The sequence below is a fragment of the Durio zibethinus genome, chromosome 18 (genome assembly GCF_047325235.1).
Source record: "Durio zibethinus cultivar Kanyao isolate XHJ-2024 chromosome 18, ASM4732523v1, whole genome shotgun sequence".
NCBI classification, from domain to species: Eukaryota; Viridiplantae; Streptophyta; class Magnoliopsida; order Malvales; family Malvaceae; genus Durio; species Durio zibethinus.
The window spans coordinates 12,623,774-12,643,340 of record NC_143179.1 but is presented as its reverse complement, the minus strand read 5'-3'; the positions used below and the strand labels follow the sequence as shown (position 1 = coordinate 12,643,340).

Below are 19,567 nucleotides of genomic sequence, written 5' to 3'. Positions count from 1 at the left end.
TGACTCACTACTTTTGTTTTTAATTTTTTTTTCTCGATACTATCTAGGTTGGGGACTTGAACTGACTTTATTACCTTCTTAGTAATGACAAGATTTACATAACTCTGGTTACGTCCTAGATTTGAATCCAATAAAACTCTAGGGTATGTATACCCTATAGGGTATGTGAACTGTTATGGTGGTGCATCATGTGTGGACTAGGCTTGATGTGGGTCATAACTAGAAGGATAAAGAGAATTAACAACATTTTATGAGGGATGGTTTTGTGGGCTGGCATTTTTTTTATGGCATTTCCTTTGTTTAACTTGTTTAAGGTTTCTAGAATTTTACTCGACTCCCTTTCAAGTTTTTTATAGGCCTTTTTTATTTTTTTAAACTATTTACATTTTTCTATTCCATTTACCTAGCTCGAGCTCAATGTTGTACTGATGGTGAATGGGTTGAACTAGATTCTTAGATGATGGAATTATCTTTGAACCTTTTATATTATGATTAGTATGTTATTAATCTAACCTTTTTTAAAAATCCTATATTCATGAATGAATGAATGCCTAAATAATGCATGAATGCATGCACTAATGTGTCACATTATGAGGCATGGATGAATACATATGTTAGTGATGTTGGATTAAAGATACAACATACAACAACTTAATCAATAAGGATCAAATAACATTTGTCATGAAAGTGATATGAATGAAGCTCAAAAGATCCACTCATATGTCCTAATTAGGGTTACATTTTAATGATAGGTAAATATGGCTCTAACACAAGGTTGACTTTTTATGTTTTACTACATGTGGTTTGGGTTAAATCTAAAGATTCTCAAATTGTTCTCACATGATTATCCATCATAGACTAGTAAAACCTTCTAATCTTTGCCCATTATAGGCTATAAACAGAAATAATTCAATTTAAGTGAAAGTATTTCGCTAGCCATTATGGAGATTATTATCTCATGAGAGCATAGATACTTTACTCCTTCCTAAAGAAGACAAAGCTTGGGTGTAGAGCTCATGTGATGTATATACATGTGATATGTGTGTGAAAGAATATATGTATATCTTTATTTACAATTCTCACAAGCCAAGCTAAAGAATAAAAGAATGAAAATAAATGCAAACAAAAACGATCAATAATTTAAGACCAAGCAAACCAAAAATTAAGATAATTCAAATTAATTAATAGCTTGACTCTCAGAGTCCCTAATGGAGTTACCAAACTGTTATAACATATAGATTCGTAGATATATAGCTAGATTTAACAAGAAAAGTTACTATCAATTTGACCACCTAAAGAATCTATCCTTTTAAGGAGCTTTTAAGCTTGATTAAAAGTCCCTAAAAAATAGGTTTTGACCTTTTGAATAGAACTAGATTTGGGAGTTTGATTGCGTGTAGAGAAGATTATAGCACTCCTATGACGTTCATTCTAATATCGTACCATTTAATTTTAAATTATTCTAACAATTATACTGGTTCTAACGGTCTTTGTTTTAATGTTTAAATATTGAAAATAAATTTTAAGATTTTTTCATCAATCTAGTTGAATTTTTAAAAATATTGTTTCACCTTAATAGTATTCAAGAATTTTATTTATTTTCTTAAAAAAGTTTCGTCATCGAAAAAAGATTTAATTATTTTTTATTTTTATTTTATTAAAAATATATCTAATTCTTCTACCATTTGGGCTAAAATTAAAAATATTTTCTCACCTAAAAATATCTTAGATAATCATCCATTTGTGATTATTAAAAATTTCATCTTCGAAATTTATTTTTTATTTTTATTTCTATTTCTAAATTTTTCATCATTTGGGCCTAATTTAGAAAAAAAAACCTTTACCTAAAAGTCTCTTAGAAATTCAACTATTTATGATTTTTCTTAAAATTTCATCCTTGAACAATTATCAAATATTTTCACACAAATTTTTGTTAATTTTTATTTTTATTTTGGAAAATAATACAATTTCTTTTATTAAAATTTCATCTAAATTAAGCTACTGTTTGGGTTAAATTTAAAAAAATTTCTCATCTAGAGATTTCTTAAAAAATTTTATAATTTGACGATTCTAAGAATCTCATCATTAGATAATGCTAATTCCTTCCCAAAAATTTATTAAACTTGTTTATGTATTATTTTATTATTTTTTATAAGTTTTTATAATTATTTTTCAATTTTTCCTTAAACTTTCTTAAAAATTTAATCATGTAGGACATTTCAAAAATAAATAGATGATAAAAATAAGTAAATAAACAAATAAACTAAACTAAAATAAACGAAAAGAAAATACTAAAAAAAAAAAGTCGACTTGGCTTGGCTAGTACCATGGTTTAGTTGTAGATATTGGACTGGTTGGAGTGGCTTAGGAGTTGAGTAGCTAACAGCCCAAAATTAAAGGCTAAAGTGGGTTGCGATCGGATTGAGTCATTCATGGAATAGTGTGCAAACCCTAAAGGATCCAATTTTTTAATCTTTCAATACGGTGCCGTTTTGCTTAGTGTATAAAAGCTTTTCTTTGTTTTTCAATCATATTTCATTTGCTTCTCTTTCTATAACTTCTATTTTCTTTCCTCTCTCTACAATAAGTAGATGAATACTGGCCGAAAGCTTCAAAAGTTTCTAACTTCAGGCAAAGTACCATCGTCTTTGCCACTGTGGACCACCATGCTCCACCATGGGCTAACCACGGTTAAGGTCTAATTTTCACGAAGAAACTCATTTCAATCTCCTCTTTCATGTGCTTCAACTAGTCTTCTATAAAACATGATAAACTTATGCAGATCTGGGTACAGAGGTTATGTTTCTGACTCCAAGATCTCTTTCCCTGTTGCACCGGTCATAACCATTTCGAGACATGTTCCTCCCTTTGTTAGTGGCTACCTTTTCACCGGATTTGAAGACTTAAAACCCCCTAAAAGAAGGTTGAACTAATATCTAAAACTCTCTTTTCCTTTTTTTATTTTGTTTTTTATCTTTTTTGTTTCTAACTTTGCTTTGTTTCTTCTTTGAATTTGCGTTGACAATGTTGGGTACGGCTAAATAGGTCTCAACAATGGCGTGGAAAGTGGTTCAATGATAATGAGATTGTTGTTTGTTTTAGGGTAGTGTATAACAAAGAGAAGTGGGCAGTTTAAAGTTGATTTTGGTGGGGTCTAGGCTAATCTGATGGTGGCGATAGGTTGACCGTCAATGGTATTATAGTGTTTGATGGTGGGGTGGACTAAATGAAAGATGACGGATTTGGTGGTGATCATGCCAGTAAGGGTGGATTAATGTTGGTGTGGTACACTGATGAAATTATTGAGCTATGGTTTTCTGGTGACGAGTGGTTTCAATTAAGACGGGTGTTCTGGCAAAGGTGATGGTGAGGTTATTGCTAGAATTATGTGAAGTAAAAATGGTGATCGAAAATTGCTAATAGTTGCTTTCTCTATTGTTTTTCAGTGGTTTTCTATTTGATTACTATATATTGTTGTTTCTGTGTGTATGGTGAAGCGATTAGTTTGGAATTTGGCGGATGAAAATAAAGACAATTATAGGCTTGTGTGATGCTGTGAATGTAACTCTGAATTGTTGCTTATTCATTGGTTGTGTCCTATCTCTGTTGTTTCGTAGGTTAATTTATAGGAACACTTAGAGGAATTTTTGATTGACTGCAATTTCATCTTTGATCAAATTTTTGTATTATCATGAAACTATAATTTATCCTCTACAAATTGAATCCAACTCCAATTCTAATAACACCTATTTTTCTCATGACTAAACATTTTTTATTAGAATAAAAAGATAAATAAACTATAAATAAAATAAAATAAATTTTAAACCTCGGACAAAATAAGATGTCTACAATAGTTATTTCTAAAATTCTAAAACATGTCATATTTATATCCTTTTTTTCGTATTATGCTCATGTTATGTCAGCATTTTATATTTTAAATTGTTAGGTTTAGTTACAATATTAATAATGTAGCCCATTGCCTTTTTCCCATGAATGTAGGCTAATATGATTAAATCATGTATCTCTTAGTGTTCATTTTTTTAAAATCTTTTTTATTACTTTTTTTAATTTACAAATTATTCTTAGTTAAAACTTATAATGCATTACATAATTCAATTTGTTAAAATAGGATATGAAGATTTGGACACTTTTCTAAAACTAAAAAGAAAAAAAATGTGATCATTCATGACAATGTATAAGTTGGACCTTTATATGATAGTTAAGTTGGACTTTGGTTTTTCTAAAACTAAAAATATTTTTTGAAGTCATTGTAGCAAAATTTTACTACCATGAAAGGTCATTAAACATATATAAAATTTCACTTTAATTTCAATATTTTTCTTTATATATATGGATTTTTTAGATTTTGATATAAATAAAACAAGAGCGATAATCTCTTTCCAATTTATAATTAGTGGTGTTAATAAGCTAGGTCAAACTTAAATATAATATCAACATTATTTTTTTGCAAGTTTAACCTAAACCAATAATTCGGATCTTAAATTCTACTAAGATTAGCTCAAATTTTAAATGGTACAATGCACATTACTTTAAAAAAAATAAATATCAATATAATATTTTCTTTTTTGATCTTTTATTAAATTTTAAAATATGAATAACAAATATATTTTTTATTACTTACAATATATAATTATATATTTATCCTTTATACAATATAAATTATATAATATTTATATAAATATAAAAATAATATAAATTATAAAATTGAAAATGAGTCCAAATGAGTTAGGCTTGGGTCTAGACACCTTATTTAATTTGGAGCTGAATTTGGTCGAGCTCAAACTCAATCCAAACCCAATTGTCAAATTTTGTTTTTTTTTTTTTACTGTGTTTATCTATATATTTTTTATTTGATTTTATTTATCTTGTTTATTCTCTTGTTATTATCTTTATTGTTTTTTATCTTTAGATATATTTATTTATCTCATTTTTCTTAAAATTATCTAATCCTTTCAAAATAAAAAAATAAAGAGAGAAAAACCTTTGGATGAAAGAAAGTTTTGGATTAGGATTAACTTTGGTTGTAATCATTAGCTTTAAAATTTCTAACCCTAATGGAGTTGAAATTCTTATGATTTTCCCTATAAATAGATTGATAATCAACAGAGCAAAATGACATGAAAATCAGGAAAAGAAAACATAGAGAAAGTGCAATAGAATTTTATTCTGGCAGTAAAGTCTGAAGAAATTTTTTGAGAATTTGTTAGTTGTGAGAGTTTGATTTGTAAAAGTTAGTGTTATCAAAATATTCAAGAGGCCCAAAAGATCTAAATTGGTGCTTTTTTTTTTTGAAAACTTCATAAAAAAATTCTAAATTTTTTTTTTGAATTTTTTTATGAGACTTGAATTTTTTTACAAGTTTTCTAGCTAAACTTCTTAGTTTTCGATGACATTTTTGGCTACTTCCTTCATTTCCAATGATTATTCCCAGAATCTGACGACCACACCTAGATTTTATCAAGATCCCAACAAATATCTAACAAGAAACCAAATTCTTAATCAAATTTCCAGTGACTGACAAATTTCTTGACAAATGTTTACTGAATTAGGTGGCCAAAAACGATTCTAGAGAGAGAAGCTGAGGAATAGAGAGAAAGGAAAAAGAAATCTAAAAGAAAAAGGCAAAATTTTTTACTTTTATACTAAAGCTAAATGGCATCGTTTTGTGCCTTAGTTTTCCCCTAAGATCTATGTGTTTTACCATTTACCTGACCCGATTTATGCCGCTTGACTTGAGATTTGACCCTATTGAGTTGTTGCCAAGCCGTATGAGCGAAGTTGCTAAGTCACATTCATTTCTGAGTCAAGTCTTCTTATTGAGCTGAGCCAAGCCATATTTAGGTATTTTGTTTGTTTTTATTTTTATTTTGATATTTGTTTCTTTGCTTGTTTTATTTTATTTTGATATTTATTTTATTTTAAAAAATAATAAAATAATTAAAATATTAATAATAATAAAATCTTACCAACATATTGGAAGGTTAAAATTTTAAAAATAAATTTTTGAATAAATAAATAAACCTTATTAATATATTGGAAGGTTTAAAATTTTGGAACTAAACTTTTAAATAAATAAATAAACCTTATCAACATATTAGAAGATTTTAATTTTTAAAATTGAATTTTTGAATAACAAACAAATCTTACCAACATGTTGAAAGGTTTAAATTTTAAAAAATAAAATTTTGAATATATAAATAAACCTTACCAACATATTTGAAGGTTTAAATTTTTAAAAATGAGTTTTTGAGACAAATAACCTTACCGATATATTGGAGGGTTTGTGATTTTTTTTAAAATCTAAAAATAAGATTTTATCAACATATTGAAAAATCTTATTAATCTTTGATAAAAATTAAATTTTCAAAGAAAAATAATTTTCATGAAACCCTATCAACATATTGGAGGCTAATTTTGATAGAAAATCTTACCAACATATTGGAAGATATTTATGAAGATAAATTATTTTTATAAAAATTAAATTTTGAATCTTTGATGATAAAATTACTAAGAACTTTGCAAATAGTAATTTTTATGTAAAATTCTAGGTGATAAATATTTTTTTAAATTTTACCAACATATTGGAGAATTTAGATAAGAATTTTCAATATCAAGATTTTAAATTCCATTTGGTGGCAAATAAGAGTTTTTTTTTTTAAATTAAACGGATCCGATGATAGAGTCTTTTCAAAACGTTACAAATAGTTTCCTTGAATACTCATGAGGTGATGAAATATTCTTAAGTTAATACCAACTTATTGGAGTAAGTTAAGGATAATTTTCATTATTAAATTATTTGGTAAAGTTTTTTGGCTTTTGGATAACATAAAATCAAATTGAATCAACCTTTGGATGTGCGTTATAGGGGTGCTATAGCCTTCTCTACCAACACCGTACTCCCAAACCCAAATTGATTTCATAGACTAAAATCTACCTTTTAAAGATATTCGAGTCAAATTTAGGACTCTCTATAAAAAGGAACAAATTCAGTTAGGAAGCCAATCGCATCTAAACCAAAAAAATTAGTGACGACTCCTAAAGTTATATAAAATGATAAGTTAATAGACTTATACATTATGACAGTTTGGTAACTCCACTAGAGAATATATCAAAAGTCAGACCAATAAAAAATTTTGTCTTATCCAAACTTAACTTAATAAAATTTTCTTTAAATATTGTTTTTTCTAATGTTTTATTTATCTTTAGTCATATCATATTTTGTCATTCACTTGCATATGCATAACATGAGCTATATACCCAAATTCTATCCCTTATAAGGGAGTAAAGTACTTACATGTCGAAATTTTATGTCTTTACATGGGTTAGCAAAATAATTTCACCTTTTCACTTATAGCCTATGATATGTGAGAATTATGGTGCCTTACTAGTCTATGATGAACAATGATATGAGAAACAATTTGAAAATCTTTAGGTTTGATCGAAACTACATAGCCTAATCTATAGGTAGAGCTATGATTCTTTTACCCTTTGGAATTGACCTAAAGTTTAAGGATTGTCATAACATATTAGTCCGGAGACTCAATTGCTAGACGTAAAAATTTAAAATAATAAAAAACAAAATGAGTCCCTACCAATCTTTTTAGGGTGTGATTGGTCATCTAAGAATTTTATCTTTTTAATAAAATGGGTTTAAAGTTTATTAAAAAGATAATTTTGGTTTACAAAAATAAGATTAAGTTTAGGAGTTGGTTATACGTAAGGAATGATTAATACTCCCATAGTGCCCATAAAATTAGTACCAATTAATCATGCACTATTCATAATTTTGGACAAAAGTGGTTTTTATGTGAAATTTAATTTTTTTATAAAGAAAATAAGTTAAAAGTCCTTATTTAGGAATATTATGGAAATCTTTATATTAAACCTATGTTTGGATTGAAGTTAGTAAAGGAAAAGAAAGGAAAGGAAAAAAAAGAAAAGAAGAGTTTTCAAAAGAAAGGAAATGATAGTTTATTCCCTTGTTTGGATAGTTAAAATGAGTAAATGAAAGGAAAGGAAATGATTGATTATAACTTTTGTTTAGTTAAGTTGTGAAAGGGGAAGGAAATGAGATATTATATTATATCGTTCCAATTATACCCTTCTAAAATAAAATAAATATTTTTTCTATCATGTGAATAATCTTGATATTAACTATTTTAAAAAAATTTGAAAATTAATAAAAATAATTACAATTAAAAAGAATATTATTAATAATTAATTCATAAAAAATGTATGTTTAAAATTATTTTTATGTGACAATATTTTTTTTCAAAATTAATCCATAGATGAGAAAATTAAAAACTTAGATATTTATTATTAACCATAAATTTGTTTAAGTATTAGCATTTTTTTTATTGTTGTATATATTTTGTCATATTATTTTATTTTTATTATTTAGAATTTGTAAAGTCATAACAAAATGAAAAAAAAATTAAAACCTAAGGATAAATTAAAAATATATAAAATTTGAAGTTATTGACAAAAAAATAGTTGAGAAATGAGTTACAAAAGATTTAAATGTAGTGTTAATGGTTAACGTCAATGGTTAAGCCTAAATATTATAATAGTATTCTTTGAAAAATGATAAAAAATAATAAGAACATAAAAGTCATTTTATATTTAAAAATTTTTAATCATTTCCTTTCCTTCCTATTCACCACATTTTAAGGTAATTAAAAATTAGAGCTTTTAAGAAAAAAGGAGATATGCTCAATTTCCTTTCCCTTCCTTTATTAAAATGTAAATGATAACACAAACAAAGGAAAGATTTGTTTATTTCCCATGCTTTCTTTTCCTTTCCCTCACATTCCCGCAATCCAAACATAGTGTAAAGAAATATCTTATAATTATCCAATATAATTTTTTTTTTACTACAATTGAGATTGACTCAAATCTCATAAGATATTTGGATAGAGATTTATTTGAAATGGGATTAGCTAAATATTACTTGATAGATAAGAAGACTTGTACGAGAATAATTTTAAGAGAAAAGAGATTTTTTATAAGTAAGTTAATATGCTTATAAATAGGTAAAGTCTCTATAGGGTTAACAATGAAAAAAAAGATGTAAGAGAATTTAGAGTTATATTAAGTAAACACTCCATATGATTAGAAGAGATTGAGAAGATCTTTATGAGTATGTATATTTAAGTGGACTAGAGAAACTAAAGGTGATTGAGAATATCTTTATGGGTATATATGTTTGAATGGATTAAAGTAGAATGAGACGCCCACTTAAGTATAGTGCATGTGTGCACATGGGTATATTTTTGTTTAGGTTGAAAATAATTCATAGGACTAGAGGAGAATAAAAGGGTCTATGAGTATTGATTGTGAGTATTGATTGATATGATTTATATGTTTATAATTCTCTAGAATTAGTGAATCTTTTTTTCATCCATAGACAAAGTCGGTTGGACTAAACCATATTAAATTATTATCTTTTGTGTGATTGATTGTTTGATTTTGCTTCCGCTAACTTCATTGTTTAATTGGATTTAAGCTTTTTTTTCCCTCACAACTGATATCAAAGCGAAGGTTCGAGACATGAGAAGAGGCAAGCTAGAATAGCTTGATTCAATGGAGGATTCAAATTTCTATTTTAAGAGATCAGTTTACATGAAGTATGAAGACACACATAGAAGATTATTATGAGAGTTTCATTGTAAGTGGAGCCAAATATGTCTAGCATGAAGATTGATGATTGATAGAATTTAAGTCAAGATCGAGATTATTGGAATTGACTCAAATCACATAAATGATTTGGATAAAGATTTATTTGAGATGGAATTAGCTAAATATTATTTGATGAATAAAAAGACTTGCAAGAGAGTGATTTTAAGAGGAAATGGATTCTTGATAAGAAATTTAATTTGTTTATAAATAGATGAAGTCTCCATAAAATTAGACATTAGAAAAAGATATAAGATAGTTGTAAGATTTTATTGGGTAGACATCTCAAAGAACTAGAGGATATTAAGAAGATCTTTATAAATGTGCATATTTGAGTGGATTAGAGAAGAATAAGAGGGTCTACCTAGGTATAGTGCATTAGTGCATATGGGTATTTATTTGTTGAGATTGAAAATAATTCATAGAACTAGAGAAAAATGAAGAGGTTTATGGGTATTAATTATGAGTGTTAATTGATATGATTTGTATATTTGTAATTCTCTACAACTAGTGAATTTTTTTTTCATTCGTGGACATGAGCTAGTTAGGCTAAATTACTTTAAATTATTATCTCTTATTTGATTTTGTTTTTGTTAATTTGATTGTTTAATTAGATTGAGACTTTTTTTGCCTAACAACTATGCCCCTGAATGTGGAGTTTATTTGAGTGAAATTATCTTTATTTTGGAATAAAGTTTAAAATTACCCTAATTAAAGAATTAAAATTAAAAAGTATCTTGATTAAAATAAAAAAAAAAACTCAATATATCATCCCTATATGGTTTTAATGTAAATTTACTCGAGTTTCAAATATAATATGCATTCATTAAATAACCGAAATTGGATAAATACAATGTTTGAATCTATAATAATAATAATAATAATAATAAAAAGACACAAAGAAAGAAAACAATGTTGATTTCCTTGACACCACATACAAAGGAGAAAGTTAAGAAAAAAAGAGATTCAAACTTTGAATTTTATCCCTCTAAGGGTGGATAACAACCATTAGGTGAGGACCGCTTAATTTTTAAAGAAAAAAAAATGATGGAATGAAAAATAAAACCTTTCACAAATTAAGGTTCTTTTTTATAAAAAATTTTATTTTCTTGTTTTTTATTTTACTCCTTTTTTTTTTCAAATAAAACATCTACCAAACAAAGTTTAGTATTTTTCATTCTGAACTCCGTCGTCGCTGCAAATGCAACCTTTTATTTCATGGACCATGAGAAAAGAAATAGGGCGATATTAATTAAATTCACAAGGACAAGGCAATTGCTACATTCGTTATCAGATTAAATGCGATTAAATGCAGTAATTTTCAGTTACGTAATTAAGAGATTCAAGACCCAATATCATTTTCATATTCAACATCATTCATTTTTCGGCATTTTTAATTAATATCTTGACAATGATCTTTTGTTAACTAAAAATTAAAAATGAAAATAAAATGAGAAAACAACAAAAGCTGGTTGACTTGCCGGTCCGTCTGGCCAAAATTCATACAATTTTAATAATTAATTAATTCTTTGATCAACTTCACTGTATCAATTGATTCCTGTCTTTTCCCTTCCTTAATACTCGACAAATGATGATTCTCCTAAATTAGATTAACAAATTATTCTAATAATTTTTTAAATAATTTTCTTCTTTTATATAATATTAAAATAGTTAAATCGGACTACTTGGATCGGTTTCCAGTCTTGAAATATGAATCCAGACTAGTTTTGTCAAGCTTAATTGTTCTAGGCCGATCACAATCCAACATATGTAAAGAAGTTTAAAGACCGCCGCATATGCTGGTAGGCTTGCTGTAAATTGCAAACAGGAATTCATAGAAATTACTAGACCTCAGTAGTAGTAAAAGCTGACACAGTTAATCCGAATTAACAAAACCCATTCGACTTGCTGGAAATTAAATCCGGTCTAACTCGATTTGATAAATAAAAATTAATATCTCAAATTCATTCAATACGCAACACTAATAATACAAACTTGAATGATTTTAAATATTAACTCAAAATAATGGAAATTGAAATTGATTTTACTTTAAAAATTAATAACTTAAATTTGAATAATTCAAATTTTAAATCTAAATTACTTGAATTCAAAACAATTTAATCCTAAAATGATCTGATTTGAAATGACTTAATTTGTCAAATTGCCATCTCTATTAGGGAAAAAACTTAAATAAGATTTTTAGGTGAAATTTGTAAAATTTATATTATATATAATAAAATAAAAAATCAAAATCAATAGATTAAAAGATCTCGTTATATAAATTAAATATGAAAATTTTGAAAAAATTTTAATATATATTTTTAAAAAATATTTTTAATAAAAATATTAATAAAATTTTTATCATTAAATAATTATCAATTAAATTTAAATTATAAATAATATTTTTAATAAGTTTTTACATATTATTGATTTTTATATTAAACTCTATCAATCTATCATTTTTAATTTTTAATTAAAATTTTTATTAATTTTTTTAAAAATTTTATAAACTTTATATGAAAATTTTTATGTAAAATTGGTCCCTATGCTAGGATTGGAAAAGAAACAAAATTATATTACCTATCACTCGAGCCACAAAGTCAGCAGCCTTTGGGTTTTTCTTCAACCCATCATTATGGGCTGAATTCGATTTAGTGTTTTGGACCAATGTGTCCAAAGCCAAATCTTGATTTTAATCTTTAAATGTTATAACATGTCCAATTGTCCATAAAACAACAGTTGAGGTGCATGTGAGAGCCTGCTGTGACGACTTCGTATTTTCTAAAGAGGCACTTACAAATTTACAATCATTCCCTCAAAGCCGTCAAAGAAATATCAATACAACCTTGATCATCATCGACAATAGTTGACAGATAATATTATTAAACTTTTAAATTAAAATTTATTTGAAAATGGATAAATAATAATAATTGTTACAAAATCTTCTTTTTATTAAGAGTAAATTTAATCTGTTCCATACATTTTGAAAGATAAAAAAAGCTTAATTACGCAGGCAAAAATTATATATATTTTTTTTTCTATTGTAAATATAAAGAAATTGATTAAAGAAAGAAATAAAATTTTTGAAATTTTTTTAGAGAAGGTAAATAATCGTTAGAGGTGAATCTTGATTGTTTATGTAAATTAAATAAAAAAAATCAGCAAACATGAAAGCAAGTAACTTAAGTTCGATGTTTGAAAATGGGTTTTTTCAACAAAAAAAAAAAGACCACCATGCATAACTTTCGTATTAATCGACTCTTAAGTATCATTTAGATGAAATCTAATAAAATTCTAATAAATTAAAGTTTTAAGTTCAATTTTTAAAATTTATTTGTATATATAATAATCAAATTAGAATTCGTTTTTGATAAATTAATAATAAAAATTTTTAATATCACAAACAAAATTAAAAAACTACCACATGTTTTACATTTTTAATTAATTTTTTTATTTTGTTTAACATGATACCACGTTTAAGCCATTTAGAGTGGTTATTCTTCTTCTTCAACCTTCACACTATCTTTCCCACCTCACTTTGATCAATTCCTGATAGCCCATTCCCTTGGAGCTTTTGAGCATGATATTTTGGTCTTTTGTTTAGGTTTGCACTGTTTTGTTAGTAAACTTAACTATCCCTAATAACGACACAAAAAATTGGATTTAATCTCATGTCAAATATCTTTGATGGGTTGAAATTAATATCTACTAGGGTTTGTTATTTGCTACAATTTTGACCTAATCCCAAGTGTTTGGAAATTAAATGCTTAAATTAAAATAATTGAACTTAACAACTGATGTTTCAATGTCTTAATCAATATCTCGTAAACCCAAAAGATTGTATGAAATTATTACTGCGTTTTAATTGTTAATAAAAGAGAAACTTTGTTTTAAAAGTTAACTTTTGAAAATATTATCTCACTTTTAATACAAGAAAAATACAACATTAAGGAAGTTTTAAATTTTAATTTTAATTCAATTAATTCATACAATCATTTTTAAAAATTATATTCAATAATTGTAAAATTTAAATTCTAACATTTACAAATTTTTTAAAAAATGCGACCTATTTTATAAAAAAAAAAAAAAAAAACAAAATTAAGTTCTTCAAACAACAATTTTGAATAGAATATATATGCATATTATCTTGAAAAAACCATAATTTTTTAGCTTATTTGTGGTGGAGTTAGAATACACGAGTAACACCATTAACCAATTAATCAAACAAAAATAGACAAGTAAGCACTGTTTTATTCAAATAACTAGTTGAGCGAGGGTCCCAAACTTAAATGCTGAATTTTGTCTGTTCCTTGAACTAAAAGACAGATTGAATTCGACTCTAAATGAAAGTTATATACCTAATTAGTAAATGAAACTTTTTGTTTTTTTCCATTAGATGTGGTAAGAATCATTACGTGCAAGGCTTAAACTATATAGGAATTAAGAGATTTAATAATGTGGGTGAACAGGTTTTTTAGGAGAATTTACTGTTAACATTTACTCTTAATTTATTAATTTTGGTGGAGCTGTTAACATTCACTTTCCAAAGTTCCCCCACCACCACTTTTTTTTTCTTGGTTTTTAAGGGGAGATATCTGTTATACTGAGTGTAAAATCATGCTTTCTTTGGAGGATAAACAATGATAAATCAAGTGCATTCTCACACAGCAATAGAGTAGCACTGCAGAATATTGAATATGCAGATTTGGCTTTGTATTGTCTCGGTAGAATTTCTTCTATTTAATCTTTCTGGCTTTGATTCAATATAGAAAGTAAAACCTGAGTGTTTGATATGGGTAGGTTAAATTTTATTTTTTTTTTAGAAGGCTTTTCATATATTTGAAGGATCTGAATTTCAATCATATTAATCGGATTTGTGTCTAATGTTAGTAGTTCAAAGAAAAGAAAGAGTTAGAGCAACATAAAGTATAATAGTAATTTTTCGGTCTCCTTTGACATTTTAGGTACATTACCTAACTATAGGGCCCAATCCATTTATTTGGAATTGCCTTACAGCATCTTATTAATGGTGTGAACGAGTCAGAAAGTTATGCAAATTTAATTTGATAAGTTTAATTTATTTATTATTGAGTCAAATTTAAATTATTCAAGTAACGAATCAAAAAACCAAGATAAAATATTTTAATATTTAGTTCAAAAAGCTCATAAATTTATTGAGTATTACTTTTAAATATATTTAATATGTATATATAAATAAATGACAAAAATATCATATTTAATGTTTATATTTATTATTTTATCAAACCGAACTTATATTACTAAAGTAAATCATAAGCTAAGCTCAAATTTAAAAATAAAATTCAATTGAGCTCAAATTAAATTTTGAGCATTGAACTTTCAAATCCATCCAAACTTGATCCTAACAATAAATCAAAGTCGATTTAGCTCAAATACATACTACGACTGACTAATACATAATTCACTCATCGGTAGTCTAATCAACATGCTATATAAACTTCCAAATTGGAAGGCTTCAACCATATCAGTCTAAGATATCTTCTTTCTCAGACAAAAAGCACATTTATCAGTATCTTCTTTTCAGACAAAAAGTAGGGTTTTAAATGTCTACAACAATATCAAATTTGCAGGTAGCCAACCCTGGTTAACCCCCTGAACCCTACATTTAGCTCAAACCGCAAGAAAAAAGGCCATTGATCAAACTTTTTTTATGGCTAATTCTGCAAGTTCATGAGGTTAGAGTTTGCATACAAGAATTTAACGAGGTCTTTTTAAATTGGGACACTTTATTTGCGTAGAAAGCTTAACTGGGGAAAGATTTTAATGAGAGACAATGAAAGCTGTTATTTCATTTGATTGACCTGACTAGCTGTAAGTACAATATGAACCAAATAAAACCTAAATTATCGAAGAATACGAGGCTATCGAAAAAATCTGTTCTAAAGAAAGGTTCAAAGGCTGTAAAATTCTTCGATGTCACGATAGCATTTTGTCATTTGTTCTTAATCATTCATGAACTCTTGGTTGGTGGCCTAACATGTGATATAATCCAGGGGACAAAAAAAAAGAGAGATAGAGTTGCTAACTAATCTACCAAAAAGGGCAAGCATTAAAACATGTTATTGGGTTATCAGATAAATAAGGTCATATTTTTCAAAACATGAAAAGTTCTATAATTAAATTTTTTGAGACATAAATCCGGGCTTTAGTTAAATTTTTAATTCAGTTATCTTTAAAAAATTACATTTTTTAAGTTTCAAGTTCAAAAATTAGACCCGTAACCTTCTTTTTATTCTCATATTACAATCTCTTTTATAAAAAAAACTCATTAAAACTAAAGTTTAATCTTATTGATTTATACAATCATTCTTAAAATATGATATTTAAAATATACAAAACTACAACCTCATTTATACCAAAAAAATTTATTTCAAGACATTCAAAATAAATAAATCAAGCTTATGCACTATAATTAACATGGCTAGAATTACAATAGTTTTGTATAATAGAAGTTTGACAATTAAGAGGCCATGACATAAATAAAGATCGGCAATCAAAACCTAAACAAAGTATAACCAACTTCTTACAACACAAGCATTTTATTTACTTGCCTACCGTTATACACATAAATTTTATGACTTTTTTTTTTCTATCTTCAAATTTAATAGCTCCAGAGGCAACCAAGGTCTACTGGTCCTGCAGAACATGAAGGATCTTGAATCATTTCAGGATTTGATAGGACTGAATCCTGGGAGAACTCTGCTTTTGAATTCTGCTTCGAGCGCCCTCCAGGACTTTCGAGCAACGTCTTCAATATAGATTGATCTTGCATCCAAAAAGAATCTAAGTATTGCAAGTTTCCAATGTTTGCAATGATTTGGTTGATGTATGCAGAGTTTTGCAGAGAGGCTTCAGACAAAAAAACTGAAGTAGCGGATATATCAGACGAAGATGACGAAGCTAGAAGACAAGTGGTGAAGCTATCAATCATTTCTTCAGGTATTTTCAGGTCCTCCATGGGATCGGAGAACCAGGTCGCGTTAGATGCCTCGCCAGCGCCAGTTCTTGTTTCGCTATTGTGTGGTGAAGAATCCATCAATGGAGGCAAACCGTTCTCATAGGAACTCAGCCTGGTAAATCCTGAAATATGCATTTTTTTACCACCAGGGGTCTTTTGAAATACTCTACAAATAACCCACTCGTTCTGCAAAGCAAGAGGGAAACAAGTGTGAAGGAATGATACAAAGAAAAAGGAGTAGAAAACAAAAACAGAGGAAAACAGAGGAAACCTTGGCTGTTTTGGGGAGACTGTATACTGAAAATTTCCCTTCTAAACGATATTCATGCATGATCCAATTGGTTTTTTCACCTTTGGGTGCTCTCCCTTTGTAGAAAACCAAAGTTTTCTTCATTCCAACAAGTGTTTTAGCCTTGAAAATCTCTTTATCTTTGCCTGTGGCTTTCCAATAACCAGCTCCGGTAGCCCTGTTTGTTCTCAAACCAGTAGGGTATTTTCTGTCCCTAACACAGAAAAAATACCATTCTTTTTCACCCATTTTGGCTCTCCCTTCATTTCAACAAACACAAAGCATAAAGTTAAAATAAATTCTAAAAACATAAATTACCTTATGAAACAGAAGAAAACAGAGAGAATCAAACTTGGGAGACATACAAGGCAAATCCCAAGGCTCACACTTGTTCAAATCAACCTCACCAATGGCTATAGCATAGAACTTAGGATAGAGAACTTTCTGGGAAAGATAGTGACTTATCAACTCTTCATCGGTTGGGTGGAATCGAAACCCTGGAGGCAATTCCATCTGTTCATCTTCCTTCCTAGAAATGTTTTCCATTCTAAAAGCCCCTCCTACAGAATCTAGACCCCTGATTCAATTACTAAACAAATTCAAAATCTTGAATGGCAAAAAGGAAGAAAACAAAGAAAACCCAACCTGAAAAGCAAATTCAAAGCCCAATAAGTAAGCAAGAAAGTGCCTAAAGGAAGAGAAAAGGAGAGGAAAAAATGAACAGAAAAGCTTCCACTAGGAGAAATGGAAAGGGTGGTGAGGAACAGAAGCCCCTATATACTGATTTTTGGTGGGGGAGAAAAAAGAATCGTGGATTGTAAGGCACTAAGGTGGATAGTTTCAAGCTTCCAGCTCTCTCTTTTTAACTTTTCTGTAATAATAATTTTTCTTATTCCTCTTATTCATTTTGACCAGCAACATATGTATCACTTATGTTTTCCTGCATGTAAATCTGGTAACAATGTTTTTTGTACACAATTATAGTATGATTTACTAGATTTATACAGTCATTTGTAAAAAATTAAATTCATTTGGTAAAAGGAAAAATAATTATATTCAAAGTTTCTTTGTTAGCTGTTAATCTGTTTAACCAAGTCATCTGCTGTGCAATAGAAAACAAATCCATTGAAAAAAAACAAAACAAAGTTTCCTTGCCTTTCAAATGATAGAAAAACATACTGTGAATTAATTGTCGACATGTATGAAACGATCAGAAGCCCCGTCCATCTATCAAAACAAATTTTCCTTGGCTTAATAACTCTGGCTATTAATGTATAGTGTAAAATATTAAAATTTATATATTTTTATTATATTTTATATTAAGATTATAAATCATAATTTATATTAATATAAAAATATAATTTTATTAAATTTTAAATTATATTATTTTTATAATTTATATTTATATCATATTTATATTATATCATTATATTATATTTTAAATTATATAATTTATTTTTAAAAATATTAAAAATTAATTGTCTGTATATACGACAAGATCGATAAGTCCCATCCATCTATCAAAAATCAGCCAAAGTTTCTCTATCGTCTTGTCAGATTACCATGTCCCTAGTTCCAAGTTTTAGTACTTCAATTTTGATTTTTTTTTATTTAAGGAAGGATTCGAACACAACTCGAGTGCTAATTTTTATATTATTTTATTTAAAATGATGAATTAAATTTATCATTAATTTTTAAATGGATCTAATATTATTATTATATATTTTAATTTGATTAAAAAATAATTAAAAGGTTAAAGTATTTTTAAAATATTTTTTTATTTTCTTATGAATTTTTTAATCTCAATTTTTAATCAATATTTAATCAAATTAACAAGTACCATGATAAATTTTAACTTATTTAAAAATTAATAAAAAATTTAATATATCATCATAAATAAAAAAATAAATTTGAGCTAATAGCTATATTATTTATTGATAAAGTATTAAAATTTTAATTTTAATTATGAAATTTTAAATTCTAGTAATCCCAAGCATAAAAACAAAAAATTTGAACCTATATTTAAAAATATCACCCGAGTCAGATTCGGATTGCCTTCATGGATATGTTGATCCAATATTTAACCACACTTTATTAGAAGACACCAAACTTGGTTGGCTCGGTGAAAATGAGTTTTATGGAGATAAAATTAAATTTGATAATTTTAAATAAAATATAAAAATAATATGAAATAAATTATAAAATAATATAGTTTAAAAAATTTTTAAAATTTATATATAATTAAGTTTAGCAAAAAAAATTTTTTTTTTATTTTTAGGTGTTGATTTGACATGAAAATTTTTGTTTTGTACATAAAGTGAAAAAAAAAAAAACATAAAGTCTAGATAAAATGCAAACCTCCTTGCTTTTCATTTATTTGTCACTTGGACAGGCTAATTTTGAAGGAAAAATAAAATCTTTAGTTTCCTAAGATGATAAGAATGTAATATTTACTTATAAGAGATTTCTGTCATTACTTATCAAACAAAAGAAAATTTTGATTAGGAAATTCCATGGGAAAGAGCATTGTTTTTGATGGACCAAAAGTAAAGAAACAACATCCTTAAATGCAAGATTATCTACAA

At 26.9% G+C, this 19,567-nt stretch overlaps 1 protein-coding gene across 1 annotated transcript; it reads right to left on the bottom strand.

The window, feature by feature from the left end:
* Positions 1 to 16,120: 16,120 nt before the first annotated feature.
* Positions 16,121 to 17,873, bottom strand: LOC111299629 (NAC domain-containing protein 92-like). The gene is made up of 3 exons (XM_089747610.1): positions 17,348 to 17,873; positions 16,965 to 17,242; positions 16,121 to 16,879 (listed from the first exon to the last, which is right to left on the bottom strand). The coding sequence occupies exons 1-3, from the start codon at positions 17,526 to 17,528 to the stop codon at positions 16,337 to 16,339; spliced, it is 1,002 nt and encodes a 333-aa protein (XP_089603736.1). The 5' UTR covers positions 17,529 to 17,873; the 3' UTR covers positions 16,121 to 16,336.
* Between the last annotated feature and the right edge of the window lie 1,694 nt (positions 17,874 to 19,567).

Bases quoted from the DNA above. Each gene is read 5' to 3' on its own strand.
- LOC111299629 (XM_089747610.1), bottom strand. From the start codon at position 17,528: ATGGAAAACATTTCTAGGAAGGAAGATGAACAGATGGAATTGCCTCCA. The intron at 17,243-17,347 runs GTATGTCTCCCA...GTTGAAATGAAG, and splicing joins TGAGCCTTGGGATTTGCCTT to GGAGAGCCAAAATGGGTGAA. The intron at 16,880-16,964 runs GTTTCCTCTGTT...CTTGCTTTGCAG, and splicing joins GTCTCCCCAAAACAGCCAAG to AACGAGTGGGTTATTTGTAG.